This window comes from Astyanax mexicanus, chromosome 18, assembly GCF_023375975.1.
Source record: "Astyanax mexicanus isolate ESR-SI-001 chromosome 18, AstMex3_surface, whole genome shotgun sequence".
NCBI classification, from domain to species: domain Eukaryota; kingdom Metazoa; phylum Chordata; class Actinopteri; order Characiformes; family Acestrorhamphidae; genus Astyanax; species Astyanax mexicanus.
In genome coordinates this window covers 13362893-13389823 of record NC_064425.1, presented here as the reverse complement: position 1 = coordinate 13389823, position 26931 = coordinate 13362893, and the positions used below count along the sequence as shown (strand labels likewise).

Sequence of the window (26931 nt, the reverse complement as noted above, 5' to 3'; positions counted from 1 at the left end):
TATTTATTTATTTATCCAGCTTAAATGCTGCATTCTGTTGCAAAATTTAAGGTGGAACAGGAAAGATAGCTAGCTAAATACTGAAACAATGTACTAGCTATTTTTTGTTGTTGTTGTAGAATCTAGAATGTAGAGAATGGCCATAAAACATAGAAACTATAATTCCATATGTAGTTTCAATCATTTTTACCAAGGAAAATACTCAAAATTGTGAGTTTCTTGGGTCATATGGTGTCCCTACATGAGATTGTTTCGTTTAGGCCTCATGAAGCTCTCCTCCGACAGCCTCTCGAGGCTTTACAGACTGTAGCCAGGTCCATTTGTGGTTCAGTCCGGCACCTTCCATCCAGAAGCTCTCTCTCTGCTCTGTGGGGCACTGTCAGTGATGCTGACAGACTGAGAGAAGGAGGAGAGAGGTGTGGGATGACTGTATGAGAAATGCTGAGTGCTGCAATTTGCATATGTTGCATTTTTTTTACGTTTCCCAGTTCAGATTGAATGCAGAGACGAGTGCTGCTCTTCATTCTAATTAGACGTATATGCCTGACAAATACAGGCCTTATATACATGCGTTCATAATGACATTCTGTCAGCAGTGTATGAATGTATGTGCATGAGAGTAATGAGCTCATTTTCTCTCTTTCTCTGTCTCTCTCTCTCTGTCTTTTTCTCTGTCTCTCTGTTTCTCTGTTTCTCTTAATCTGTCTCTCTCTCTATTAATCTATTACTCTCTGTTAATCTATCACTTTTTCTCCTTTATTACTATCTCTCTCTCTCTCTCTCTCTCTCTCTCTCTCTCTCTGTTTCTTTTTCTCTCTCAGGTTTAGAGTTCCCCTGGGGTCCGAAGCCGTTTGCGGAGGTTGTGGCCGGACCCTTACTCTGGAACAATAGGCAGACGGCAGGCAGCAGCTCTTTGGAGGGCTCCTATGTGGGGGTGTACTTTTCTGCACACTGGGTAAGTATGAGTTGTGTGTGTGTGTGTGTCTATTTTGCTATTCTATTTCAATTTAGAGCTTTATTTCTGACACTTACCTCTCTATTATACAACATGTACAAAAGGGAAGAGGCAGGGCAAAGGGAGAAAATATAAAAGGGGACGGGGGGCGGGGCGTCCCAACCCAGCCACTCCATATTAATACAGGCAAAAGTAAGGAGAAGCATTTTGAGGAATTCCAACATTAATTCATGTATATTTTTTTTTAGACATGGTTGTAATACGGAATGTGATAGGATCACCAAACTCTCTTGGTAATGCCGGGTCTAATCAGGCTAACAGTTCATTTTCAAGTTAAAAGTTCAAATAGTTAATCTGCACAATAAGGAAACAAGTTTCCTTGTACAATTAAATTCTTTCTCTGCTCGTCACCAAGTATACCACATAAAAAGAAACATAGAAAATACAATATAGCAAGAAATAATAAACTATAATAAACTATGTAAAATATGTAAAATATATAAATATTAAATTAGTGCAAAATTTGCATCAAGATTGCAAAAGAATTCAGTAGTGCAATTATAAACGCATTGTTATTGTTACAGTAAAGTCCACATGTGCCACAGAGAAATGACAGTGGCATTTAAACATGTAGACAGTACAGGTGTGTGATTATTTTGAGGTAGTTCGAGGAATTTTGGGGAGGTATTAGGGAAGAACCAGTTCTTTAACCACCTCTTTTCCAACTATTGTCAAATAGCCAGCACACTCTGAGGAAAGCGCAGCTTACAAACACCTTGTGCTGATCGACATTACTCTAGGAGTGATGTGGGGAGAAAGCGCCATCTACCCACCCAGAGAGAGCAAGGCGAACTGTGCTCTTTCAGGGCTCTGGCAGCTGAAGGCAAGCAGCATGACCAGGATTCAAACCAGCAATCTGACAATCATAGTGCATTTACTCACTGGACCACTCGCCGCCCTAGTTGACCCTGTAAACGGTTTGTGAAGTGAATTGGAGTTTCACCAATATTACTCTTGAGCCCCGTTTGAGGACAAATCAGCAGCTTGAGTATCGGCCACGGTTTTGAATGATGAATTGTTGCCTCCAGACTGTGTAAATGTGTGAAAGCTGCCCGAGGCCAGCTGTGTCCTGCCTATTATTCCATTATTACATCCTCCAGTGTTAACCCATGTAAAACAGATCCGCTATTAAACTTACATAAGAAGCACAGATGTCAGTTTTGGTGTCAGTTTTCCCTGGTGCCACTTTTACTGCCTTTTTCTTTATTTCCAATGAAAAGGACCTTAGATGACCTCAGGCTTGTGAGCAGAGTAGCTGGTGTTTGATCTTTTATTGTGTGTGTGTGCGTCAATGGAAAGACAGGTTTTAAATTAACCCTTACAAATCTAGTTGTCTTAAGGATGAAGTTTGTGTATTTTTGTGTGTTTTGGGTCACAAAGGCTCACAAAAAGGGTCACAAAAGTTGGTTTTACCATCTATTTACCACCCTGTTCTATTCTGCCTTTGAATAATACATGATTGTTTGAGTATTGTTTATTCAGTACTTTGAATAATACATACATGATTTCCTTTTATGTCCTTTTATGCTCACAGTGGACAATTAGCATAGCCTAGCATTGTTTTTAGCAATATCAAAAGTATCTCCATTCATTACTCTGTAGGTAGAAGTATAGATACTATTGTTTAAAATACTTTTGTAGAAGTTTAAGAATCAACTCAAGCTTTTTACTTTTTAAGTAAAAATGTAAAAGTACTGGTTTCAAAACTACTTAAAATACAAAAGTAAAAGTAATGTAAGGGGCCATAATGACTATGTTGTTATATTAAAATGTTAATGTTGATAAAGTTGGGATGCACTAGACTGTTCCCTGTTTCAGCTGCATATATGCTCATTATAAATGAATGTATTTTAGTACTCGTTTTTCTCGAGTTCTCTTGAGTCTCTGCAGGATCATCTTCATACTAGGCTACATACGTACTAAGTGTCTCATTTGTATGCATGTCATGTGTATGAATTATTGGTGGGTGATATGGCCTTAAAATAATTTCACAATATTACTGGGTAATTTTTTAAATAAAACTATTTTTGGTGATGGAACAAAAGATTAAGAAAAATCAAGAATGTACTACTGCAACAAAATAAATGTTAATGTTTTACGTAGTATAAATATAACATTTTTTGCATTTAGTAAAAACAGTAATTTACCAAAACCCCATTAGTGTATAACATAATAATAGTGAAACAAAATTCTCTTAAATAAAGTGCTGCTGTATTTAAACACAGGTTGGAGGGGCAGATAACTGGTGTAATTATGAATGATCAAAATAGCTGTCTGTATCTATTTGGTGGATTCTTTTTTTTATTTAAATCCTGATAATATTTTCCTTACTGTATGTGTTTATATACTGTCCCCCATTTTTTTTTTAAACAGGTAACAGGTGAACAGGATGCATAATTCTGATTTTTACAGAGATGCAGTTGGAGTGACATTATTGTGAGATATTGGCCATAATGTATAATCTGAGGCTATAGAAACATAATCAGGTCCTAAACATACCCCATTACTGTACAGTAGACATTTACGTTTATCTGTAGTTTGATTGTATGTTTGAGTTGTTAGACTGAAATCCTTTCAGTAACGATAAAGAGAAACAAATCTCTGCTGAACTCGTGTGTCTGATAATCTACACAGATCACAGGTTTTTTTTCATCACAGAGCATGATGTATAGATTTACAGTGAGTAGAAATGCAGAGCAGAATCAGAGCTGCACTCTGGAATAAAGCAGTGTGTTTTCTGGAGTGTGCTTTTGTGCCTGTGCTCTCAGCTGTTCAAGGCTACAAGATAGAAAAGGAAGTCTTATTTTTTCTCCTCAGGCTTTTTTTTCATGGGTACACAAGAGGAAGAGACGCAGTAAGTGTAGAGAGCGCCCGGGGCGTCTCTGGGCACGGCTGTCCTCGCTGGCTTTGTGTTTTTGCTGACATTGTCCGTATCTGTGTTTGTGTGTTGTTTGTGCACAGTGCCCTCCCTGCCGCAGTCTGACCCGAGTGCTGGTGGAGTCCTACCGCAAAGTGAAGGAATCGGGACACAAGTTTGAGATTGTATTTGTTAGTGCTGACAGGTAAGACATACACACACAACATACACAACACACACAACAGACACATACTCTTGTAATGCACAAATACTTATATTTACATTACATTCATCTGGATAACATTAACACCAGAGAGTTGTCTATTGCCAATAAAAGAAGGAATCATAATTTCTAGTGGTATAAAGCATGTACTACAATACACAATTTCAAAACCTAAAAACATAGTATGAACCTACAAATTAAAGCATGGTGGTGGTAGTTTCAGGACGTTTGCCTTCATTGATGTGACTTAGGATTTTAGCAGCAGCATGAATTCTAAATATCAGGAAAAATCATTTTGTACAAAAGATTTTGTGATGTTTTCTTAAAAAATAGATATTTTACATAAATTTACTAAATAAGAGATATTTTGCATATTTAGTGAGTAAGTACTCACTTGTAGTGCACATTATACTGTACACAGCACACTAAACTTACCCATGTTTTCTGAGGTTACATTTACAATCATCTGTACTAACACTAAGACCAGATAAATCACTATATCTAGTGTTACGATGCAGGTATTACAATCCAGAATTCAAAGTGTACTTAAGTACTAAATACCTGTATCGACTAGAGTATTTTTATTCCTAGGTCCACTTTTACTTTTTTACTTTTACTACATATTAGGATGAGTTTAATACTAGTACTCTGATACAGTTTGTTTATACTATGCATTGTTACTTGTTACAATTATAGAATGTTAGGAATCATTTTAAACTCACATTATTACTAAAGCCAGAGCGGTAGATGCTCTGCACTGTCACCGGGTTTGATGAAGCTCCTGAATTATGTGATCAAGCTAATCTTATAAAAAGATCTCACTGCTCCCATTCTGCCCTTTACTCTGAGAATTTTCCAGTGCTTTCTATAATCACTACACTAAGAACATAGTACTGTACTTTAACTTTCAGCACTTTAGTAAATTGCAAAGTACAAGCAGTTTTGAATACTTTTTGTACTTCTACATAACTGTGAAGCTTAAAGAACACTTCAACTTTTACTCAAGTCTTTTTTTTGATAGATCACTTTTACTGTTACTAAAGTCTGAGTTTTTTATGGTCTGTGTTGTCTGTGTTGTGCAGGTCAGAAGACTCCTTCACACAGTATTTTAGTGAAATGCCCTGGCTGGCTGTTCCGTACACAGACGAGGCCCGGAGGTCTCGCCTCAACAGACTCTACGGCATTCAAGGTAGGCGCTACTAGGATTCAAGGATTCAGGGAGATTTTATTGTCATTCGCATCACATGTGGTAAATGAGGTGGAACGAAATTGTGATCCCACGATCCAGTTTACACCCAAGAGCTGTTATTAAAATAGATATATAGATAATAAAGAAAACAATACAAATAGAATATACAAAATAGATAAATGTAAATATCAGGGTAATAAGGGGGTAATATCAGGCTATGTAAAGCATACGCCATCAAACCTGAACAGAAACTGATGTGAAGAACATTAAGACCAGAGACTTCTCTGTTGCAAAAAAGAGGAGAAATCACCATATCTAGTATTATAATGCAGATATTACATTCCACAATTCAAAAAAACCCAAACACATACAGTACCAACTTTAAATGTTGGACACACCTCTTTTCTTTCACAGTTTTTCTTGATTTCTTTATTTAATTTATTTTCTACATTGTAGATTAATATTAAAGACATGAAAATAATTAAGGGACACATATGGAATTACATATTAAACAGTAAAAAAGTGTTTGAAAAGCAGCAACTATTGTTCAGCACCTCCAGGAACTCCTTCCTTCAAGACACTTCAAGACACTATTCTAAATGACTCTCCTTCATGAAGACACTGAGATTAAAATACCAAGAGTGTGCAGATCTGTCCTCCAAGATAAATTAGAAAGCTACCTGAGAAGAATCTAAAGTATAAAACATATTCTGGTATTTCTGTTTACTAAATAATTCTATGTTTTTTCCTTCAAAGTTTGAATATTAATATTAATCTACAATGCAGAACATTTTAAACTAGTGAAAAAAACACTGAATATAAGGTGTGCCCACACTTTTGACTGGTACTGTATAACAGTACAGAAATGCTTTTCTCTCAGTTACAAAGCTGCTATTTTAAGGATGAATAAATAAATCTGAATTAAGTAGTTCAGATACACAGCAGCAACTTCTTTAACTCTTTGAGTTCTGGATCCTGGAGCTCTTGAGTTCTTGAACTTCTTAGCATAAGAACGCAGGTCTGCTCTGTGCTGTTCTGCTTTTTTTTAGGATCCGTATATAAAATCTTTATATAGTAAGCTCTTTATTATTTGTCTGTCAGTTCTCATCTCCTTTCCCCTCTGTTTCTCATGTAAAATCTCTCTCTTTCTCTCTCTCTCTCTCTCTCTCTCTCTGTCTCTCTCTCTCTCTCTCTCTCTCTCTCTCTCTCTCTCTCTCTCTCTCTCGCCCGCTCTCTCTCTCTGTCTGTCTGTAAGGCAGTCAGTGATTGCTGGCTGTGGGTCTGCTGGCTGTTTCAGCTCTGCTGGAATGAGTGGAATTCATGCTGGCTGCAGAACAGCCTCTGACCACGTCCACTCCGCCCAGAACTCACTCACTCACTCGCTCACACTGACTGAGTCTGATAACAGAGCTAACGCTGCAGCTACAGGCCTATCTCTAACAGAGGCTGAGAGAGCAGCAGGGCAGCACACCTCTCTCTGTGTCTGTGTGTGTGTGTGTGAGAGTGTTTGTGTGTCTGACTGACTCTGACTTACTGAATCTCTTTCTGTCTGTCTGACTGACTCTGTCTGTCTGTCTGACTCGCTGTCTATCTTTCTCTCTGTCTGTCTGACTCTCTGTCTGTCTGTCTATCTGACTGACCCTCTTTCTCTCTGTATGTCTGTCTGTCTGATTCTCTGTATATCTTTCTGTCTGACTGACTCTCTGTATATCTTTCTGTTTAACTGACTCTCTCTGTGTCTGTCTGGCTCTCTTTCTATCTTTCTGTCTGTCTGACTGATTTTTTTTCTGTCTGACTCTCTCTCTCTGGCTGTCTGTCTGACTCTCTCTCTCTCTCTCTCTCTCTCTATCTGTCTGTCTGTTTGTTTGTCTGTGGCTGGCTGACTCTATCTCTCTCTCTGTCTTTCTCTCTCTCTCTCTCTTTCTCTCTCTGTCTCTCCGCCTGTGTCTGTCCATCTCTCTGCCTGTCTGTCTGTCTTAAAGCATTTGATCTGATGTGTGTGTCTGTGTGTTCATGCTGCAGGCATCCCTACACTGATCCTGCTGGACACGGAGGGTCACATGATCACGCGGCAGGGCCGGGTGGAGGTTCTGAATGACCTGGAGTGTCGGCTGTTTCCATGGCACCCACGGCCGGTGCTGGAGCTCAGCGAGTCCAACGCCGTGCAGCTCCACGAGGGACCCTGCCTCGTACTGTTTGTGGGTGGGTACTGTGTGTTTGTGTTTGTGAAAAATGCTGGGAATCTGTTGAAAACCAAAATGAAAGTACTAAAAAAATGTTTATGGCTTCATGAAGTTAAAGAGAAAAAAAGCTCAGTTTCCAGTATTTGGGTTTAGGCCTTACAAATCTCACGACATATTATTGTGTGAATACAAAAAAAGTGAATACAATTATTTACAGAAAACCAAATTTAATATGCCATTTTCTGCATTTTGCCTGTTTATTTAATAGAAGGCTCATTAAATCCAAATGTTTTACATTTACATTTATGCCATTTAACTGACACTCGTAGTATAATGTCTTAATTAAATTGTAATACTGTATTATATTTACCATTTTACACATTTCTCTGTAAATGCTGACGTCACATGCGTATCACTCAGGTAACCAGCAGAAGCTGTGTGAAAGACCTGTAATGTTGCTAAAAAAATCTAGAGAAAATTTAACAGACCACCCTGTTTTTAGAATAAATATATTAGACGTTTCAGGGATGGTTGCGTTAGCAAAATACACTGCACTAAAAAAAGAACATTTATAAAAAAAAAAATGCTGGTTTAACTTTTATGTAAATACTAATACAAATAAAATTATAACATTTATGTAACACATATAACATAAGAAGTTAAACACTCTTTGATGAAAACAGTAATTTTTACATAAGAAGGAAAAACAATCCTTTCTTTCTGTGTAAATTAAAGGATATAATATTTAAAGTGTAAAATCCTTTAATATCCTTTGTGTGTGTGTGTGTGTTTGGTAAAATGAGATCTTTGTTTTAGCTCATGCACCTGAAACATCCACTCAGAGGGGCAATCTAAGGCCATCTGCTCCACATCCCTCCTTATCTTTCAGTCTGATCCATCCATCCATTCGTTTATCCATCCTCCCTCACAGCTCACAGTCTCTCTCTCTCTCTCTCTCTCTCTCTCTCCATTTTCCTCCCTCAGCTCACAGTCTCTCTCTCTCTCTCTTTCAGATGCTGAGGAAGAGGGCGAGCTGGAGCCGGCCAAGGAGCTGATCCAGCCAATTGCAGAGAAGATCATGGCCAAGTACAAGGCCAAGGATGAGGAGACCCCGCTGCTTTTCTTCGTGGCCGGAGAGGTGTGTGTGTTTTTGTGTGTGAAAGACTGGCTGTGTGCTTCTGTTCGTTTTTGTGTAATAACAGTGTACACACACACTGAAGGACTAGACATCAGGACATCTCAGATCTGTAAGTGAGTGAAAGCTACAGATATTCAACAGCTGATCTAGTGAACTCACAGCTGACCTAATGGAGTTGTCCTGGTATTCTCAGCTTAGGGTTCAATTAATACACTGTCTCTTCTGATTCTCAGAAACAGCCTAATTAACTTGTTTAGTTCAGAGACTGTAAAAAAGATGGACGCTGTGTCGCCGTTCCCATTAGTTTAATGAAAATGAAGCAAAAATCTTCCTCCATGTTGGCGATCCTGAAACCCGAGTCTGCGCAGTAGAGACCAGAGGAGGGAGAAAGACTGTGGAGAGACAGCCTGCTCATTTACATAACCCCACCCCTGAGGGCTGCCTCCACAGAGCTACACAGTCTATGATCCCGCCCATACAGACATTGGTCTAACCCCGGCTAGGTATAACCCAGCCCTTTTACAATAACCACACCCTTTTGAATAGAGCTGAATAATGTTTTAAAAAACGAATTCTGTGGAGATATAAAATGTAACAATATAAGCATAAGAGGTTACACTAGCTGTTGCATTTAAATAAAGGAGGTAGAATTACAGTATATTGGAAAACAAATGTGATTGAAAGTTGTCTGTTTTGCCATTGAAACCTATGGGGATGGGTGGGGTTACACAGTTTTCTGCAACAGAAGAGCAGGGGGCGCCCCACCTGTGGTGGCTTCACTTTTGAGAGACGATGCTCTTTCCAGCTATACACAGTCTATGGTTTAGTTTCATTGCTGACCATCTCATACTAGTGAACCTAACATCATATAAAAGAACCTTCACAATAATGTGATGTCATGATTATGGATATTAGAAGGGCTGGTTTTAGTACTTGTAGAACTGTTGTTCTCCAGGGATTTTCCTTGAGTTCCACTAGTGAGTTACTCACAGTGTTGGAATAAAGAAAAAAACCTATATATCCCGTACCAGTCAAAAGTTTGGACATACCTTCTTATTCAGTGTTCTGTTTTCATACATTGGGTTTTCATAAATAAAGTGATCCAGACTATGAAGGAACAAATAAGGAATCATGTAGTAACTTAAAAGTGTTAAACAAACCTAAACTTATTGTTTCTGAGGCTGATGAACTTATCCTGTGCAACAGTGGGAACTCTTGCTCCTCCTTTCCTGGGATGAGTGCCAGTTTCATCATAACGTTTTTGATGGTCTTTATTTGAGGATACTTTTAAAGTTCTTAAAATGTTTTGGATTGACTGAGCATTTAACGTTAAGTAGTTCTTGCTATAATATGGATTAGAACATTACTCAACTAGAGATATTTACTGTATACCAACTCTACCTCTTCACAACTTTACAACTGATGCTCTCAAACAAACATTTATATGGCAAGAAATTCAAGGAATTAACTATTGACGAGTTCAGCACAGCTGTTAACTGAAAGCCATTCCAGGCTATTCTACCTCATAAAACTAACTGAAAAAATACAGAGGTGTGCCAAACCTTGCATCTAATCTTAAAAATGTAATCAACAGTAAGAGCAGAGTGAAGCTGGGCAGCTAATCAGGCTATTGCAGCTGCTGCTGCTGTTAACTCTGAGGTGAGTTCAGAAAGGGAAAACAAGAGATAAGTGCAGCTCTATAAACACAGGCTTTCCTCTCTGGGTTGGGAGAGGCTGGGTGTGAGAGATTACAGGACAGTTGAAGAGTGAAGAGTAAAGACTTCTGGGCTCATCTGGGGGACGAGAGGAACTTTTTTCCTGAGCTGTATATCGATTGCGTAATTCCATTCCTCTCTTTCTGAGTGAATAATTGCTGTTTGCTGTTGTTTTTCTGTTTTACTCGGATAAAAACACTCATACAGAGAGGAACAGCAGCAGGAGCTCCTCAGATAAAAAAAATGCTGTTTTCATTTTTCTCTAGGCAGGACAGAGCGAGAGGAACGTTTCACTCGACAGAGCTGAGCTACCATTACTCCAGTATATTAGCCTGTTATGCTAACTGGCTAGCATTAGTAAGCGAGCCATTCTAGTATGCTTCTTTGGCGGTGCTGTTCTACAAGGCACTTCGCAGTACCGGTTTTAATTTGAACTGGATGAACCGCTATACCACCTAGCACTGTATTGACCCACATATAGCTAACCCCTTCCCCTTCCCCGGCCATTGTGCTCTGATAGGATGTACACAGATGCTGTTGGCTCTGACCATCAAAGTCTTCACACTCCACCCCACCCCCTCCTCCGTATGGCTGTTGGTATGGTTTGAGTTTCAGATGTATGCATATGTTCTGTCTGCTGCTCTGCGTGTCTGTCTGAAGCCTAGCCACGCCCCCTATATCAGCTATACACTCACATAGCAGTCCTTATACTTACTGTAAACCAACACCAGCTGCACACACACACTGGAGCACATGGCCTAGCAGCACATATAGAGCTATACAGCACCAAGGCCTTTCTCAGTGTTACTGAAGAGTTAAGGGCAACTGGTGTTCCACATCAATGCTGTTAATTGAATGTCAGTTGTGAGGGTTAAAACAACATATTAATTGGACACGGCATGCTGGTTTGGTGTTTAGAAACACATAGCAAGTATAACATGGTCCTTCCAATGTTCTTATCAGATCTTTTCATCATTGAGTTCATTTACATGCAATCAATAATCTCTTCATAATGTTAAAATATTTATTTATATATTTAATTCATTTTTGAGTACATGTAAACACACTGATTGATATAATTGTATTGGCCCAAATCCAGTGTTTATCTTTGGCTTTTCACACTAGCTTTTTAACGTGACCCATAGCTGACATCTGTCTAAACAGTGCACTCTGTGTAACTGACACACACATGCATTAAAACAGCCACGCTTCATGTGAAGTTTCAGATTCATCTTTTCTATAATCCCAGGAGCTAAATAGCGTTTAAGCTTGCTGTAAAAAAAAAAAAAAACATTATTTAGCTATAGACATGTCTTGGTTTTGTGTTCTTGGTCTCTTTTAATGTAAAAAAAAGCTATTTATTTCCTTTTGATGGTACAAATGCAACACTTTTTAATGTGAAACATATCTGACATCTGTCTAAACTGTTTGCTCTGTGTAACTGACACACATGTAAAACAGCCGCACTTCTCGTTAAGTTTTGGATTCGTCTTTGTCCAAATCATAGGAGCTAAACAGAGTTTGAGCTTGCTGTAAAAAAAAAAGAACACGTTATTTAGTATATATTAATTAGTATCTTAATTTGTTTTAAATACTCGCTGACCACTGGTCCAGTCAGTCACACTGTGGAGGGTGTGGGAGGGGACTGAGGGGATTCCGGGAGGAGAATTTGGGCACTGAAGCCCCCTGGGGGTCGGACCAGCTGCTGCTCGTCAGGGCTAGTGAGAAACGTGTGTGGTCAGCTTACACAGATCAAAAGGAACTTCGTTACCCCATAAGAGAAATCGCTGATTCTGCTTTTGGTATTTCTTTGAGATGTTTAAACTCTTTAAAGTGTTACTAAGAGTGTAATTAGGAAGGAAGTATGGAAATTTGTGTTTGGTAGATTTGGTATTTATTTGTTGTAGCAATGCTTCTTGTCAATAAGTCTTATACTGTTTGAAAGTCTGTTAATTTCTCTATTTTAAATGATAATGGATATTTTCACGATAACGATACTCTTGGAGATAATGGAGATATGACAAAACACTGAATTTAAAAAAGAATACACTACTGCAACAAAATGAAAATGAAATTTTATAGTTGCATACTATATGATATCGCACCCCACTAACTGAGATATTAAAAATACAAGAATTTTGTCAGATTTGTTAGTCAATGATCCAGAATGTCATGATACTAATAATAATGCACTCCATATATCTCCATATATCCAGGATTAAAGTATAATTAATGATAATGGACAGATAATATTAATAATATTATGGGAAATTGGAACAGTGTGGTTAATTTTTTTTTTTTTTTTTTTTTAGTAGTACCCTGATAATTAGAAGTGGGTGATATGGCACTATATTTCAGGGTATAATATCGTTCACGCTATTCAAAAATGTTTGCGATGTTATCACATCCAATACGATAAAGCACACCCCTAGTTGTGCCCATTACATTTTTGCCAAATCTTTTTTGCCAATACTAAACAGATTATTTTGCTGTTGACTCGTTTGGTGTTTGAGGATCTTCTTTGGGTATCATCTTTTTTTTCTGATGTATCTGTGTGTCTGTGTGTGTGCTGTATGGGTTGGGATCTGTTCTCTGTGTTATCAGATACAGAGCTGAAAAGCTTGTAAAGCTACAGTGCTACAGAGAGAGAGAGCTGAATAAACCTCAGTTCTTTATGCTGCTGGAGCGACACGTCAAACACATAGCCTCTTATCTCACCCTGAGACTGTAGGCGGCCACAGGTCGGCCCTTTGTTTCTCAGTACAGCGGCGCAAGAGTGTATGTGTGTGTGTGCGCGATGGATGTGTGTGAAAAGCAGTTTACACACGCTTAGCAACCACATAAAGAGCTGATGCATGGCTTCACGTGGAGAGGCAGACAACCCAGAGATGTAATCTGGCTGTATCAGAGAGGCTGGGAGGACGAGAGCGACAGATTCCATTTCTCTTCCCGTGGGCCACGGCTGGAGGGCTTACAGCACCTACCCCGCCTCGCTGTTATCAGCCCCAGATCTGTGTGGCTGAAGCTCTGCTACGACTCCAGATTGCTTTTCCTAAAGGGAACTGCTAGCTGTGACTGTTGCAACAGCATCAGTTTGGTATTTTTGTCTCATAGTGGACAGTAGAAAACATCTGGATGTTGTGTGGACTGCATTCTTGATTGTGACATCACAGTATCAGTGCCATCACATCATGAATCATGAATGGGTTGCCATATGTAACATGTATCTTTAACATGTATTAATTGTCACATGTGACTGTGATTTGTGGCCATGTGTGACTGTGTTCTTGGTTGTGACATCACAATAGCTACGTCACAACTTCAACATGAATAAGAGATCATGTGATGTGATTGCTTTCTTGATTGTGACATCACAGTATCAGTGCCATCACATCATCATGAATGGGCTGCCATATGTAACATGTATCTTCAACATGTATCACTTGTCACATGTGACTGTGATTTGTGGCCATGTGTGACTGTGTTCTTGGTTGTGACATCACAATAGCTACGTCACAACTTCAACATGCATGAGAGATCATGTGATGTGATTGTGTTCTTGATTGTGACATCACAATAATAATGTCATCCCTTTAATGTAAATGATTGTAGTTTTGTGTAAACTGCGATCTTGATTGTGACATCACATTAACAAAGCCATTACATCACTATAATTCAGTTGTCATGTGCAACTGCGGCATTAATTGTGACATCACCATACAAATGCCATCAATTCAACATGAATTGGTGGTTATGTGTGACTGTGTTCTTGGTTGTGACCTCATACTAACAATGCCATTCCATCAACATAAGTGAAGCATCACGTGTGACTGCATTCCTGATTGTGACATCACTAGAATCACAATAGAATCACTTTATTTAGTATTAGTCATTGCATATGACAATCTTGGTTATGACATCACAATAACAGCACTGTGATTTAAACTTGAATTGTTGTACATGTACCTGTGAATGTGCTCTTGATTGTGCCATCACTTAAACATGCTTTGGTTGTGACATCACAATAACAATGAATTAATGCAGTAATCAGTAATCACCTTTGACTGTGTTTTTGAGTGACACCACAAGAACCATTACTTAAACATAAATGTGGTAATGTTGTGTGAAATGCATTTCTGATTGTGATATCACAATAATAACAATAGCATGGTTTTAACTTGAATTGGATGTAGTATGTGATTGTGCTCTAGACTGTGACCTCACAATAACAGTGCCACCAATTCAAAATGAATCAGTGGACATATGCGACTTCATTCCAGATTGTGACATCACAATCACAATACTATGGTTTTAAAATAAATTGTTGTAATGTGTGAATGTGTTGTTCTTGATTGTGACATCACAGTAACAATGCCATCAATTGGTCAGTGGTCATGTGTAGCATCATTCTAGGTTATGACATTGCACAGTAACAATGCATTAATCACATTTGACATTCTTATTGACATCACAATAACAGTATTGTAAAGGAGCAGATGCCTGTTTTTCTTGAGATAACTGCTGTCTATGTGGATTCAGTGTCGATACAGTTTTTATTTTCAGTGTTTTTTAGATTGTACAATAGCCTCTATCTGTATGGTGGAGAAAGGAAGTGACTCTGAGTAATATCATGCCTTTCCTCTGATTATTCCTGTGTCTTTCCTTCTCCTTGCTTTGCTTCTTCTACATCACAGGAAATGCATAATCACCAACACTGCTGCGTTATCCTTGTAATTTTCCACCGCTGTGTCTGTTGATGTTTCTAATTAACGCTTGTAGTCTGAAAGTTCACAGCTGAAAGTAGGTTGAAGCTCCTATGGGTTTCCTTTTTTTCCTGCTCAAAAGTTAAACACTTAAGATAGAAGCCAGCAATGCTCAGTCAGCTCCATCTGTAAGCATTTTTCCTAGAAGTTTAGGTCACCAGCGCGAAGTTTGGACGCCCCTGTCCTTTTTAGGTAGCAAAAACAGTGAAGCAATTCTTTTCTCGAGCCGAGATCTGATTGTGCGGTTTAATGCGTTTACCGTTACATGGACTAGCTCATACTTTCACTGGAATGAAGTCAGAGCTGGAATGGACAGGCTGAGATTGTTCTCACAGAAAACCCAAGCCTTTCATATACTGCCACCTAGTGGTACATGTATCTTATTATATATACATACATATAGTCAAGTTTCCAAATAATGCTTTCCATATGAAAACACTCTGAAGTTCCTCTCAAGCCTCTCACATTCAGAGGGATTACACAACGGGGAAATAGGATCATCCTATCATGTGAAAGTGAGACACGGTCTGTCTGTGAAGAACGTGGTCGAGACAGGAGCAGGAAGCCTGAATTTCTAGAAAGCACACATTGTATTCCTGAAGAACAGAAACTCTGGATGTCTGGAGTTTCCATAACCAGCTCTACCAAACCGTGAGTCGAGCACACGCTGTTCTCCTGTTATAATTAATGGTATGTCCTGATGGGATCAGTGTGCTGTCAGGTTTCCTCTGTCCGGGATTACAGGGGTCGTCCGGAGCTGTTAAGAGGAGAAAGGTGGAAGCGGGTCTGCAGGAAAAGAGCTGTAAAACACATAAAGAGCAGGAAGTGAGCTGGCTTTACTCTGCAGCTCTGTCTCAGTGTGTGTTTAGAAAGACCTCCAAGCATTATGTTGATCCAATTGATCAGGCATTAACTTGTTCAGTTAAAAATATATATTTTTTATACATATTTAAAGTATTTCCACATTTTTCACAATATAGTGGAAAGTACAGTATCATGCAAAAATTGTACATTGTAAATTGTACATATTACTCTATGTAAATCATTATTGTAAGTCGCTTTGGACAAAAGCGTCTGCCAAATATAATGTAATGTCCTGATATATTTACAGTATAACTTTATTTTGATGGTACATTATTGATGCCTCATAGATGCTCATTCAACATTCAACTAAATTCAACTTCTCTGTAGACACTAACCCTACACCTAACACTAAGTTTTTATTTGTATATTTATTTTTAAAAAATGTAATCAGATTTTCTACATTTTCTAATTTCCCCAATTTAGCTAGGCTGATTGTACTCAGCTGAATGGGTTGTTGTGGCATCTCAAATCACTAGTGATTCCACAACACAAGGAGGGTGAGGACTAGCACATGCCTCCTCCGATACATGTGAAGTCAATCACTGCCTCTTTTTGAACTGCTGCTGATTCAGCATTGCCGAGTAGCATCACAGCGCGCTCGGAGGAAAGCGCATCAACTCGGTTCCGATACATCAGCTCACAGACGCCTTGTGCTGATCCACATCACCCCCTAGGAGTAGTGAGGGGAAAGCATGCCATCTATCTATTTAAACAGGGCAAGACCATCTGTTCTTTCTCGTGGCTCTGGCAGCTGATGATAAGCTGCATGACCAGGATTCAAACCAGCGAACTCCCGATCATAGTGGCAGTGCTTTAGACCTCTGGACCCCAGGGTGGTACACTAACTAGATGACCTCCAGAAAAACAAATCTGCTTACATTAAAATTTTAAGGACTGAAATGTATAAAGTTTCCTGTACCTGTAATTTTTTTCTAACGTTAGTGTTTAGTGTTTTACCTGTTAGAACCTGTATATAAGCTACACTTTAGTCCTTCACTCTCAGAGCTACAGTTTATTATAATTTTTAACATCAGTTTCATTGGTCCTACAGTAAAACCCTGTGGAACTCCACAAGATCTGCTCTATCAACCAACAGTCACCAACAGTTCACTACAGTTTCTGCACTACAGTTAATAGATAAATAAGGTAGTAAACACTGTAGTTCACTGATGATTCTCTTGTAGTTTATTAAATCCTGATTCTGAGTTTCTTAGTAGTACTACTTACCATAGTACTAACTTACACAAATCTATAATTACTGTAAAATGGATTAAAGGTGCTACTTGGTGGAAGTTTGAGTTTGGTCTTTGGTGGTAAATGGTCTAAAAAGTTTGAGAATCTGTGAGTTCTGCAGAGGTGTGACCCTGTTCTATGCGATATGATTGGAGCGTCATACGCATACTTAATACCATCTCTTAAACATTTATTTTTGCATGCATTTACACACGCTTTCTCTCCAGTCCGCCCACCGCTCACACTCTTTATCCGAGTTGTATTCTGGCTGCTGTGTAGCGTCTCAGATCCGCTCAGAGGGAGGTGGTGTTTTTCTACCCCCTCCTGCCTCGCCAGACCCATGCAGAGCTCAGCTGGGTGGGTGGATGGGTGAGCAGCCCTGCAGGAGCAGAGGGAAGAACTCTGTAATAATGAGAGATATCACTCTGCCCTGTGAACGCCGGCTCACTGCTGAGGCTTTCATCAGCAAACATTTAACAAATCAAAGATAGCTTTGATTGTTGCTCATCAAAACTTGCTTGCTAACTTCTGAATGTGCATCCAAAAGAACCAATCAGGAACCAGCTGCCCTCTCTGCAGGGCATCTACCACCATCACCACAGGGTCCAAAATACTCTGTGAAGCATTTAGGTGCTCTTATCTAGGGAGCTGTTAACTTGTGGTATCTGAAGCTGGTACCTGATTAAACTTATCCTGTACAACAGGATACTTAGTTTATTAGTTAAGTAGTTCTTGCTATAATATGGATTAAAACATTACATAAATAGAGCTATTCACTGTATACCAACTCTACCTCTTCACAACTTTACAAATCATGCTCTCAAACACATTAAGAGACAAAAAAAAAAAGTTCAGCACAGCTGTTAACTGAAAGCCTGAATTCCAGATGACTCTACCTCTTATAGCTGAATTAGAATATCCAACCAAGATGTGCAAAGCTGTCATCTAAGCAAGAGGTGCTACTTTAAAGGAAGTAAAATATAAAACACATTTTGGTTTGTTTAACACTTTTTTTTCTTTTCATAATTTGAATGACTTAGAAGTTTGTACTTACTATATATGTGCCAATAAAATATAAACTGAATATATGAAAAATATGTAAACAAATGTATTATTTCTAACGTATAAAATTAGAAAATAAATAAACTGCACCCTTTGAGTGCCTTTTATTGTGGCCCAAGGTACACCTGTGTAATAATCACTATGTCTAATCAGCATCTTGATATGCCACACCTGTGACTGGTGGATGGTTTATCTCAACAAAGGAGAAGTGCTCACTAACGCAGAGAAAAAGGCCTTTTGTGTACATAGAAATAGTCTTAAATCTTTCAGTTCAGTTCATCAAAAATAGGATCAAAACCAAAAGTGTTGCATTTATATTTTTGTTCAGTGTATAAATATCAGTTGCACAGGGATATCCAATTGACAGTTTACTCTATATACAGCTCTGGGAAAAATAAGACCACTTCAGGTCCTGAATCAGTGTGATTTAGCTATTTATAGGTAGATGTTTGAGTAAAATAAACATTGATGTTTTATTCTATAAACTATGAACTTAATTTCTGTCAAATTCCAAATAAAAGTATTGTCATTTACAGCATTTATTTGCAGAAAATGAGAAATGGCTGAAATAACAAAACAAGTTTTAATAGTTCAGAAATCAATATTTGGTTGAATAACCCTGGTTTTTAATCACGGTTTTCATGCATCTTGGCATGTTCTCCTCCACCAGTCTTACACACTGCTTTTGGATAACTTTATGCCACTCCTGGTGCAATAATTCAAGCAGTTCAGCTTGATTTGATGGCTTGTTATCATCCATCTTCCTCTTGTTTATATTCCAGAGGTTTTCAATTTGGTAAAATTAAATAAACTCATCATTTTAAAGTGGTCCTTTTTCCAGAGCTGTACAGCTATTTATTTGTAAACTGTATGTTTTGTGTGAGTAATTGATTGTATTTATTCATATTTCTGCTTTGTTTGCAGGACGACATGAGTGACTCGCTGCGAGATTACACCAACCTGCCCGAGGCTGCACCTCTGCTGACCATCCTGGACATGTCTGCTCGTGCCAAATACGTCAAAGACGTGGAGGAGATCACGCCGGCTGTGGTGGAGCAGTTTGTCACTGACTTTCTGGCTGAGAAGCTCAAACCAGAGCCCATTTAACGCAGAGCAGAAAGCCTGGACAGCACTACACCTCCCTCCAGACCCCTGACCTTCAGCCCCCTGACCTCCGGACCCCTCTCCCCGCTCTTCCAGTGAGACTGTTTAAAAGAGAAGCCTCACTTTGTACTGATATTATCCCCTCTTCCCCTTTTTTAAAACAAAATCTCCCACCCTTCTTCCTGGAGTCGTCGTTCTCCTCATTCTCCTGCTCCTCCTGCTCTCCTGTGGTGCCTTGCGTTTACATCCTGGATGATAAAAATCTGGTTAAAAAAAACTCAGATATTTTTTTGGCATTCATAGAACTTCATAGCATAGATGAAACCCTTCACAGCTGCGGCAGATTGTTTTGGTTATTCAGAGCAACTTTTTATTGCTTTTATTTGATTAGTAAAAATTATACAGCTTTTATTTTCAGATATCGTTTTAAAGAAGAATAAAATATAACATAAGAGAGTCGTATGGTTGAGATAAACAGTGCACATTTCTTTTGCAGCTCCTTCACCTGATCACCTGATTCTCCTCACTAGGCTGTAGTTCTCTCCTTATGGGTGCTGATTATTATGATGATTATTATGCACATGTGGACAAACTGATACTGATATCTCTGTTTAAAAGAAAAAAACAAAAGTCTATTCTTTTGCGTGGCAGCCGTTTTTATGCAGTTACTTTTATTCATCCAGAACCTTGTTGATACTTGATGTGATGATGATGATGTATTAAGACTGATTGTTTTCCATCTCCAGACACATTTTTTTAAGTGGATTTTCTGTGAAGGTCCCCTCTATTAAAGCAGTTGGCAGATGCTGACGGCACAGAATAGCATTATTAGCACGTTTCCATACTAAATGTAGAGGCGCTTTAGAGCGTGCACAGCTTCAGTCTCTCCTTCGTTGTGTTTCTGATGAGCCTAGGCCATTAAAACTCACTGTCTAGCTCTGGTTTCTGCTCTTGTATTTAACACACTCCTCATTTTACTGACTTCTTATGGTGTATTTATTCTTCACCAAATGCAATATGTCTGCAAAGCAAGTAGACACAAAAGGCAGTTTTTAAATAAAACTTTTTATTATTAAAGGAGAAAAAAAATCCAAAACTACATGGCCCTGTGTGAAAAAGTGTTTGCCCATTAGCAAGGCCTCTTCTTATGGTCGAGTCATGAACCCTGACATTAACTGAGGCAAGTGAGGCCTGCAGTTCTTTGGATTTTGTTGTGGGGTCTTTTGTGATCTCTTGAATGAGTCGTCGCTGCGCTCTTGGGGTAATTTGGTTCGGCTGGCCACTCTTGGGAAGGTTCACCACTGTTCCATGTTTTCGCCATCTGTAAATAATGGCTCTTACTGTGGTTCTCTGGAGTCCCAAAACTTCAGAAGTGGCTTTATAACCTTTTCCAGGCTCATAGATCTCAATTACTTTTTTTTCTTTACATTTTCCTGAATTTCGTTGGATGTTGTCATGATGTCTAGTTTTTGAGTATCTTTTGGTGGACTTCCACTTTGTCAGGCAGTTTCTATTTAAGTGATGTCTTAATTGAGAACAGGTATGGCAGTAATCAGGCCTGGGTGTGGCTAGAGAAATTGAACTTTTTTTTTCCCTTAGTGATAAAAAAAAAAACCCTTCCTTTCCCTTTCCTTTTGTTTTCATTTTGTGTTGTCTTTGACTCATATTTGTTATTTTAATTATCTCAAACATTTAAGAGTGACAAACATGCAAAAATATAAGAAATCATAAAGGGGCAAACACTTTTTCCACACCACTGTATTGTGATCGTGTTATTGCTGCAATTGTATAGGCTATTGCAGCACTGAAATCAAAGAAGGCTGACTATGAATGAGATGTCTAACTTATTACAGTGTTATTTTACTGTGTACTCATATCATAGTTCATAGTATCATAGTCTATTCATTCATATTGCACAAACAATAGATTAAAACAAAATTCAAGCAATCAATGATAATATACTATACTTTAGCTGTCCAATAAAAAAAAATTATCTCCAAAACAGCAATTTTCCAGAAGAGATATATAACCTTCTTATATTTCAATGGACTATAATGGAAGTCAGTGTAAAAATAGTTTTCAGGTCATTTTGGAGAATTTCCTCAAGATATTTTGACACTGTGTAAGGGACAATTAAAATAGTAAAATATGGACATACTTGTTTTTCATTGGACAGTGCCATTGAAATTCATTAAAAGCCTTTAGATAGAACAGTTACTGTTAATATATGGAAATATTTTACAAGTCAAAAAAATATAGCAGACTTAAAGCAGCATTATATGCATTTATATATTTCTATTTAATGACTGTAGAAAGGGTGCCCTTTTCCGACAGCAGATTATTGTGAAAACTTCACTTTAGGCCTCAAGTACCTTGAGGACTCTGGGCTTTTCCTTCAGACACTGTACCCATGATTTCCAAATGAAATGGTGGTCACTGATGGTTTGAGGATGACGAGCTTTATGGAGATACTAGGGATTTTATTTTCCAGCAGGACTTGGCAGACTCTCCAAACTGCCAAAAGTACCAACTGGTCTTCTATAATATTCTAATTTTATAATATTCTAACTTGTTTGAGATGCATCTGTAAACTGCACAGCCCAAAATGAATCAATTGGAGTAGAGAACAAAAAAAGAACTATTTTCACATTATTTGTTATTCTTTACACTTTTATTAAATATTAACTCTATAATGAGCTATAGTGTAGCCACTCAGCGGCGTGTTGCAGATCGTACAGGTCTTCTGCTGGATTTCTGAACCAACTTCATCAGTTGTCTCCTACCTTCAAACAGTAGAATACTAGCAGTCATTGCTGAATTCAGACATTCCACTCCTGGAGCCATCGGAACAAACAGTTTATGACCCCTGGTTTCCTCGGCCAGCTCGAGAGCTTCACAGCTCAGTCCGTGTGCCTCTCCACCAATCACCAGAGCCGTGCTCCTCTGGGCCCAGTTCTCATGGTAGGGCTTGGGCTCCACAGATAGTGGTAGACCCTCATCCTCACTTTCATCTTCAGAGTCTGATTCAACATACTCCTCACAACCGGTATCTCCTGACTGGGGAACAGCCTGACGCATCATAAGCTGGTTGGTGGGATCTGCTACGTGGACAGTCACTGGATGGGGTAAGTGCTCCAGAATATCATTCCAGTCCAAACCAGGGAATATAGGGAGCCGGAAATGGGCCCCCATTGCAGCACGAAGTACCTTCGGCTCCCAGGCGTCCACACAGCCTACAGAAGATAAAGAGAGAACATCTTACACCGTGCACAAGATACTTTTTTTATTTATTCAACAGGGACAACGTTTCTACATCAGTGTAAAATGCGCCAGGGTTAGCCAAACAGCTCATTTCTATCTGTAGTCCCTTATGATGTTCATTGCTATCTTGCACCCCTTTAACTGTCTATTCACACTTGCTGCCTGACTTGTTTAAATAGCAACAGTGCTTCTAAAAATATATCTACACCAAAGAGCATTGTGATTTGAGGTGTGTTGAGGTAAATTTCTGGCATATTGCTAGCTTAGCAGCGGAAAACCCAGGTGCTCCACTGAATTATTAAAACCCTGACAACAGTCACAAGTCAGACGTTTATGCCTATCTTAGCTTACACACACTATCTTATTTACACACATACAAACAGCAGTGTGCAAACATTACTCTTACATCAACAATAAATAGAATACTAAATAAAATAACATTACTGTTCCCTCACAGTGTAAACACACGTCAGTTTCCTCGGCTGAGAAGCGCAGAAGTGCTGCGCCGTTAAAATTGCAATCTACCAAAGTCAGGCTGTTAAAGGGAATGGCAAGTGACACTTATTTTGGTTTACTTCACGTTATGCCCAAAACACCTACATGATTAACTAAGAGAACTAGTACATGCCTTTTGCTTGTGTTGAGCCGTGCAAGGACTACTTTTCCCGTTGTTACGATAGCAAAGACACAATGACGCCCTAAATACCAGATGAGATGAAAGATGCTGCTTAAATATTAAAACATTTAAAAGTGGTTTTAGACGAAGGATACACTAGAGTATGCTACCCAGAGCCTTTTAAAAAGTGATTTGGAGTAAATCTTTGCAGTAAATGTTCAAATTTATAATGTAAATAATGAATCAGCAGTTTTACTGATACTCCTGGACATTACCTTTATTGAGGAGGACGCGTTCACAACCAGCTGCAGCTGCACAACGGAGGATTGTCCCCAGATTGCCAGGGTCCTTAATAGTGTCACAGATCAGGAAAAAAGGCACAGTCTGCAGTCGCAGATCTCTGGGAAATTTAAGGCGTGACGCATCCGGCTTCGAGAAAATGGCTGCAGAGATTAGAAGTAAAACAATAAACATATATACAGGAACAAGATTTGACCAAACATCTCACTGAAGCATGACTGCAGTAAAAACGCCCACTCACCTATAACCCCCTGTGGAGCAGACAGATCAGACCAGATCTTAATGTCCTCAAACTTGACCTTGACCAGCGAAGCCTGACCCAGCCTGTCCAGAGGAAGCTCCCCGAGCCGCTCCACCCGGCTGAAGAACAGCGTCTGAGGAGAAGCTCCTGCAGCCAGAGCATCGCAGATCAGACGCCTTCCCTCCAGCAGAACTTTACCCTGCTGCTCACGGAACACTCTAGACTGGGCAATGCTCGCCACTTTCCTGAAAACAACGAGTGATGGTTCAGAACGTGTTAGAACATGGGCAGAAGATGCCACCAATCAGAGGTAGAGTAGATATTTTAGAAAAGCCCTGTCCAAAAGCACAATAAGGAATAGCCAGTCAATCACCTTTGACTTTCAGGAATGTCCTAAGGAACCCTTGGCTTACTGTGAACTGTTATGGCTATTTCCATACAGTTATACCATGTCAAAACATTAATGCAGTGTACGGTATTACCAAGTACCAGTCAAATGTTTGGACACAGCTACTTTTCACAAATACTACATTGTAAAAAAATATAATAAATAAAATATATATGTGTTTAAACAGGGCTATTTACTATATACCAACTCCTCTACTACCTCTTTACAACTTATGCTCTCAAACACATTAAGAGACAAGAAATTCAAGTAATTAACTCTTGACGAGTTCAGCACAGCTGTTAACTGAAAGCCTGAATTCCAGGTGACTCTACCTCATAAAGCTGACTGAGAAAATGCAGAGATGTGCAAAACTGTCATCTAAACAAGAGGTGCCTAAAGTATAAAACATATTCTGGTTTGTTTAACACTTTACAAAAAAAAATATGAAAAACACTAAATTTAAGGTGTGTCCAAACATCTGACTGGTACTTTATGTTGAAGGCAGTTTCCCAGACAGGGGTTAAGCCTTGTCTTGGTCTAGCATCCAGCATTCTGAAGAGAACCTTATTCATTTCCTATGGAAGTCCATTCCCACTACCTAAAAGTCATTATTTTGAGATAGTATCTCAAAATTGTTTGTTGTTATTGAGATACTCATTATTATGATAAAGTAAGTGAGTATTTTGAGATAGTATGTCATCATTTTGAGATTTAGATACTCTCATAATTGTAAGATATTCATTATTTTTGAGATAGTAAGTCATTATTTTGAGGTTCTATTCCATTATTTTACTATGTCAAAATAATGAGATAGCAGTTTATTATTAATGAGAAAAACTGTGCTGGATTTTTTTAGGTGATGGAAGTGATGGAGGTGATGATAGTTTCCAATGAAGGTCACTGTGAGAAGATTTAAATTTTATCTTAAACCATTTTTGAGCATTTCTATTGGTCCATTCAACATTAAATTTAAACATAATGTGAAGATCAAATTGCAAAAGGGTTTTAATTGATTTGACTGGATTAATATGGGTTTATTTGGAGTAATCTGGAGTATGACTCACGCCAGTCTCTTGTCTCCAGGTCTGGCTGTCTCGTACCGCAGCCCCCCGAGCTGGACCTTCAGGCCGGGGTCAGGAGAGGGTTGGTGGGGCTGAGCGGAGGTTCTGGGAGCTGCTGGTGTGTTTACTCCCCCGTGCTTCTGGTGAAGGTTCTGTTTCAGGTTGTGCTTTAGGTTCAGGTGGTCTGAGCTCTGTGTGTTTCTCTCAGCGGGTTTATTAGTCCTGACCCGGGTCTCCAGTTCTCCGTCTGGATGAAGTACCGCCACAGGTTTCCTCCTGAGAAAGCGGATCCTCCGGCTGGGATTCACAGAGAGTCGGTTCCAGTGCAGCAGAAGCTCGGATCTCCCGGTAAACACAGAACCGACCCGACCCACGCCTCCTAACAGCGCCGCCATGCCTGATCCTCCCCTCAGATCCTTCTGCAGGAGTTCCAGCGGAGATCAGACCAACCGCAGCTTCATTACCGCCACCTACTGACCTGGAGGAGCTCCTGACTGCAGGCTGCGGGTTTAGATGTTTAGCGATGCCTTAGCTCCGCCCCTCAACGAATGGAAACACTGAATAAAAAAGTTCTTCACACAGCTGACTTTACATGTAATGTTAAATGAGACATGTACTAGTGCATCATTTCAGTAATTCAGTTCAAACTGATGAACAATGATGATGACAAAGACCCTAAATTATTGTCTTGGAAAATTGTAAGATTATATAAGACAAATTGGTATTTTTGGCAGTGTGGACAGTGTGCCAAGTCTTGCTGGAAAATGAAATCCGCATCTTCATAAAAGTTGTCAGCAGAGAGAATCCTGAAGTGCTGTAAGATTTTCCGGGAGAACACTACACTGAGTTTGGACTTGATATAAAACACAGTGGACCAACACCAGCAGATGACTTGGCTCTCCAACCCATCACTGATCATCAGTAAATATTGCAATTAATATGGAAATCAAGGAACCAGAGTCTGGAGGAAGTGTGGAGAGACACACAGTCCAAGCAGCTGGAGATCTAGTGTAAAGTTTCCACAATCAGGGCTGGCTTGGAGAGACATGTCATCCGCCCTGGTCGAGTGCCAAGTGGAAATACGTTTCCATAATATGTCCCAGGAACTGACTTCACAACATATATTGTCAATTATTAAGAACAAATACAAATAAGAAAAATAACTGGATTTATTTTTATTATTATTATTGTTTGTTATGTTGAATTATTTTGATTATTTACATGAATAAAAACAAAAAAGCTACTATTTTTAGAAATGTTCTTTATTAATATAAAAAAATTGAAGCAAAAATATTGAGCAAAAAAAAAAAAAAAAGGGGGAACCTAGTGCATGCACCCTAGACCCCCCTCTCTCTTCGGGACATAGACATCTTTATTTTGTTATTAATCTCTAATTTAACAATATTTAATAGTTTATATACTAAAATATATTTTTAACACAGAACAATATTACATGTTTCAGCAAAACATAAATAATTTTCAATTTTTAAAGCTTTTAAACCAGTTATAAGTATTTTAAACTCATTGCTCTGTCTGTACTCTGTAACTCCATAATCAGCCCAAAACTGTTGCAGTAATGCTAGCGAATTAATTATATTTTATTAAACGGTTTTAGCCGTTTAGCTTCATTCATCTCCATTCATTTTGGACTCCCTCTGGCTCCCTCTAGCGGTTGGCAGTGATTTTCTTATAAAAAGTGGGCAGGCTCGCCATAAACC

At 38.9% G+C, this 26931-nt stretch overlaps 2 protein-coding genes across 3 annotated transcripts in view; one reads left to right on the top strand and one right to left on the bottom strand.

Annotated features, from left to right (window-relative positions):
• The window catches only part of nxn (nucleoredoxin), a 101139-nt gene extending 80858 nt beyond the window's left edge, over positions 1-20281 (top strand). For both annotated transcript variants that reach the window (XM_015605669.3, XM_007248644.4), the window contains 6 exons: positions 822-955; positions 3977-4077; positions 5178-5284; positions 7307-7486; positions 8481-8605; positions 19167-20281. In XM_015605669.3, coding sequence (XP_015461155.1) covers positions 822-955; positions 3977-4077; positions 5178-5284; positions 7307-7486; positions 8481-8605; positions 19167-19349 — 830 coding nt within the window. In that variant the 3' untranslated portion in view covers positions 19350-20281. The remainder of the gene's footprint in view (positions 1-821; positions 956-3976; positions 4078-5177; positions 5285-7306; positions 7487-8480; positions 8606-19166) is intronic.
• A 531-nt stretch (positions 20282-20812) lies between these two features.
• On the bottom strand, positions 20813-25653 carry mrm3a (mitochondrial rRNA methyltransferase 3a). The gene is made up of 4 exons (XM_007248642.4): positions 25217-25653; positions 23765-24009; positions 23499-23666; positions 20813-22579 (listed from the first exon to the last, which is right to left on the bottom strand). Exons 1-4 carry the CDS (start codon positions 25606-25608, stop codon positions 22059-22061), a joined length of 1326 nt encoding a protein of 441 aa, XP_007248704.2. The 5' UTR covers positions 25609-25653; the 3' UTR covers positions 20813-22058.
• Positions 25654-26931: the final 1278 nt, after the last annotated feature.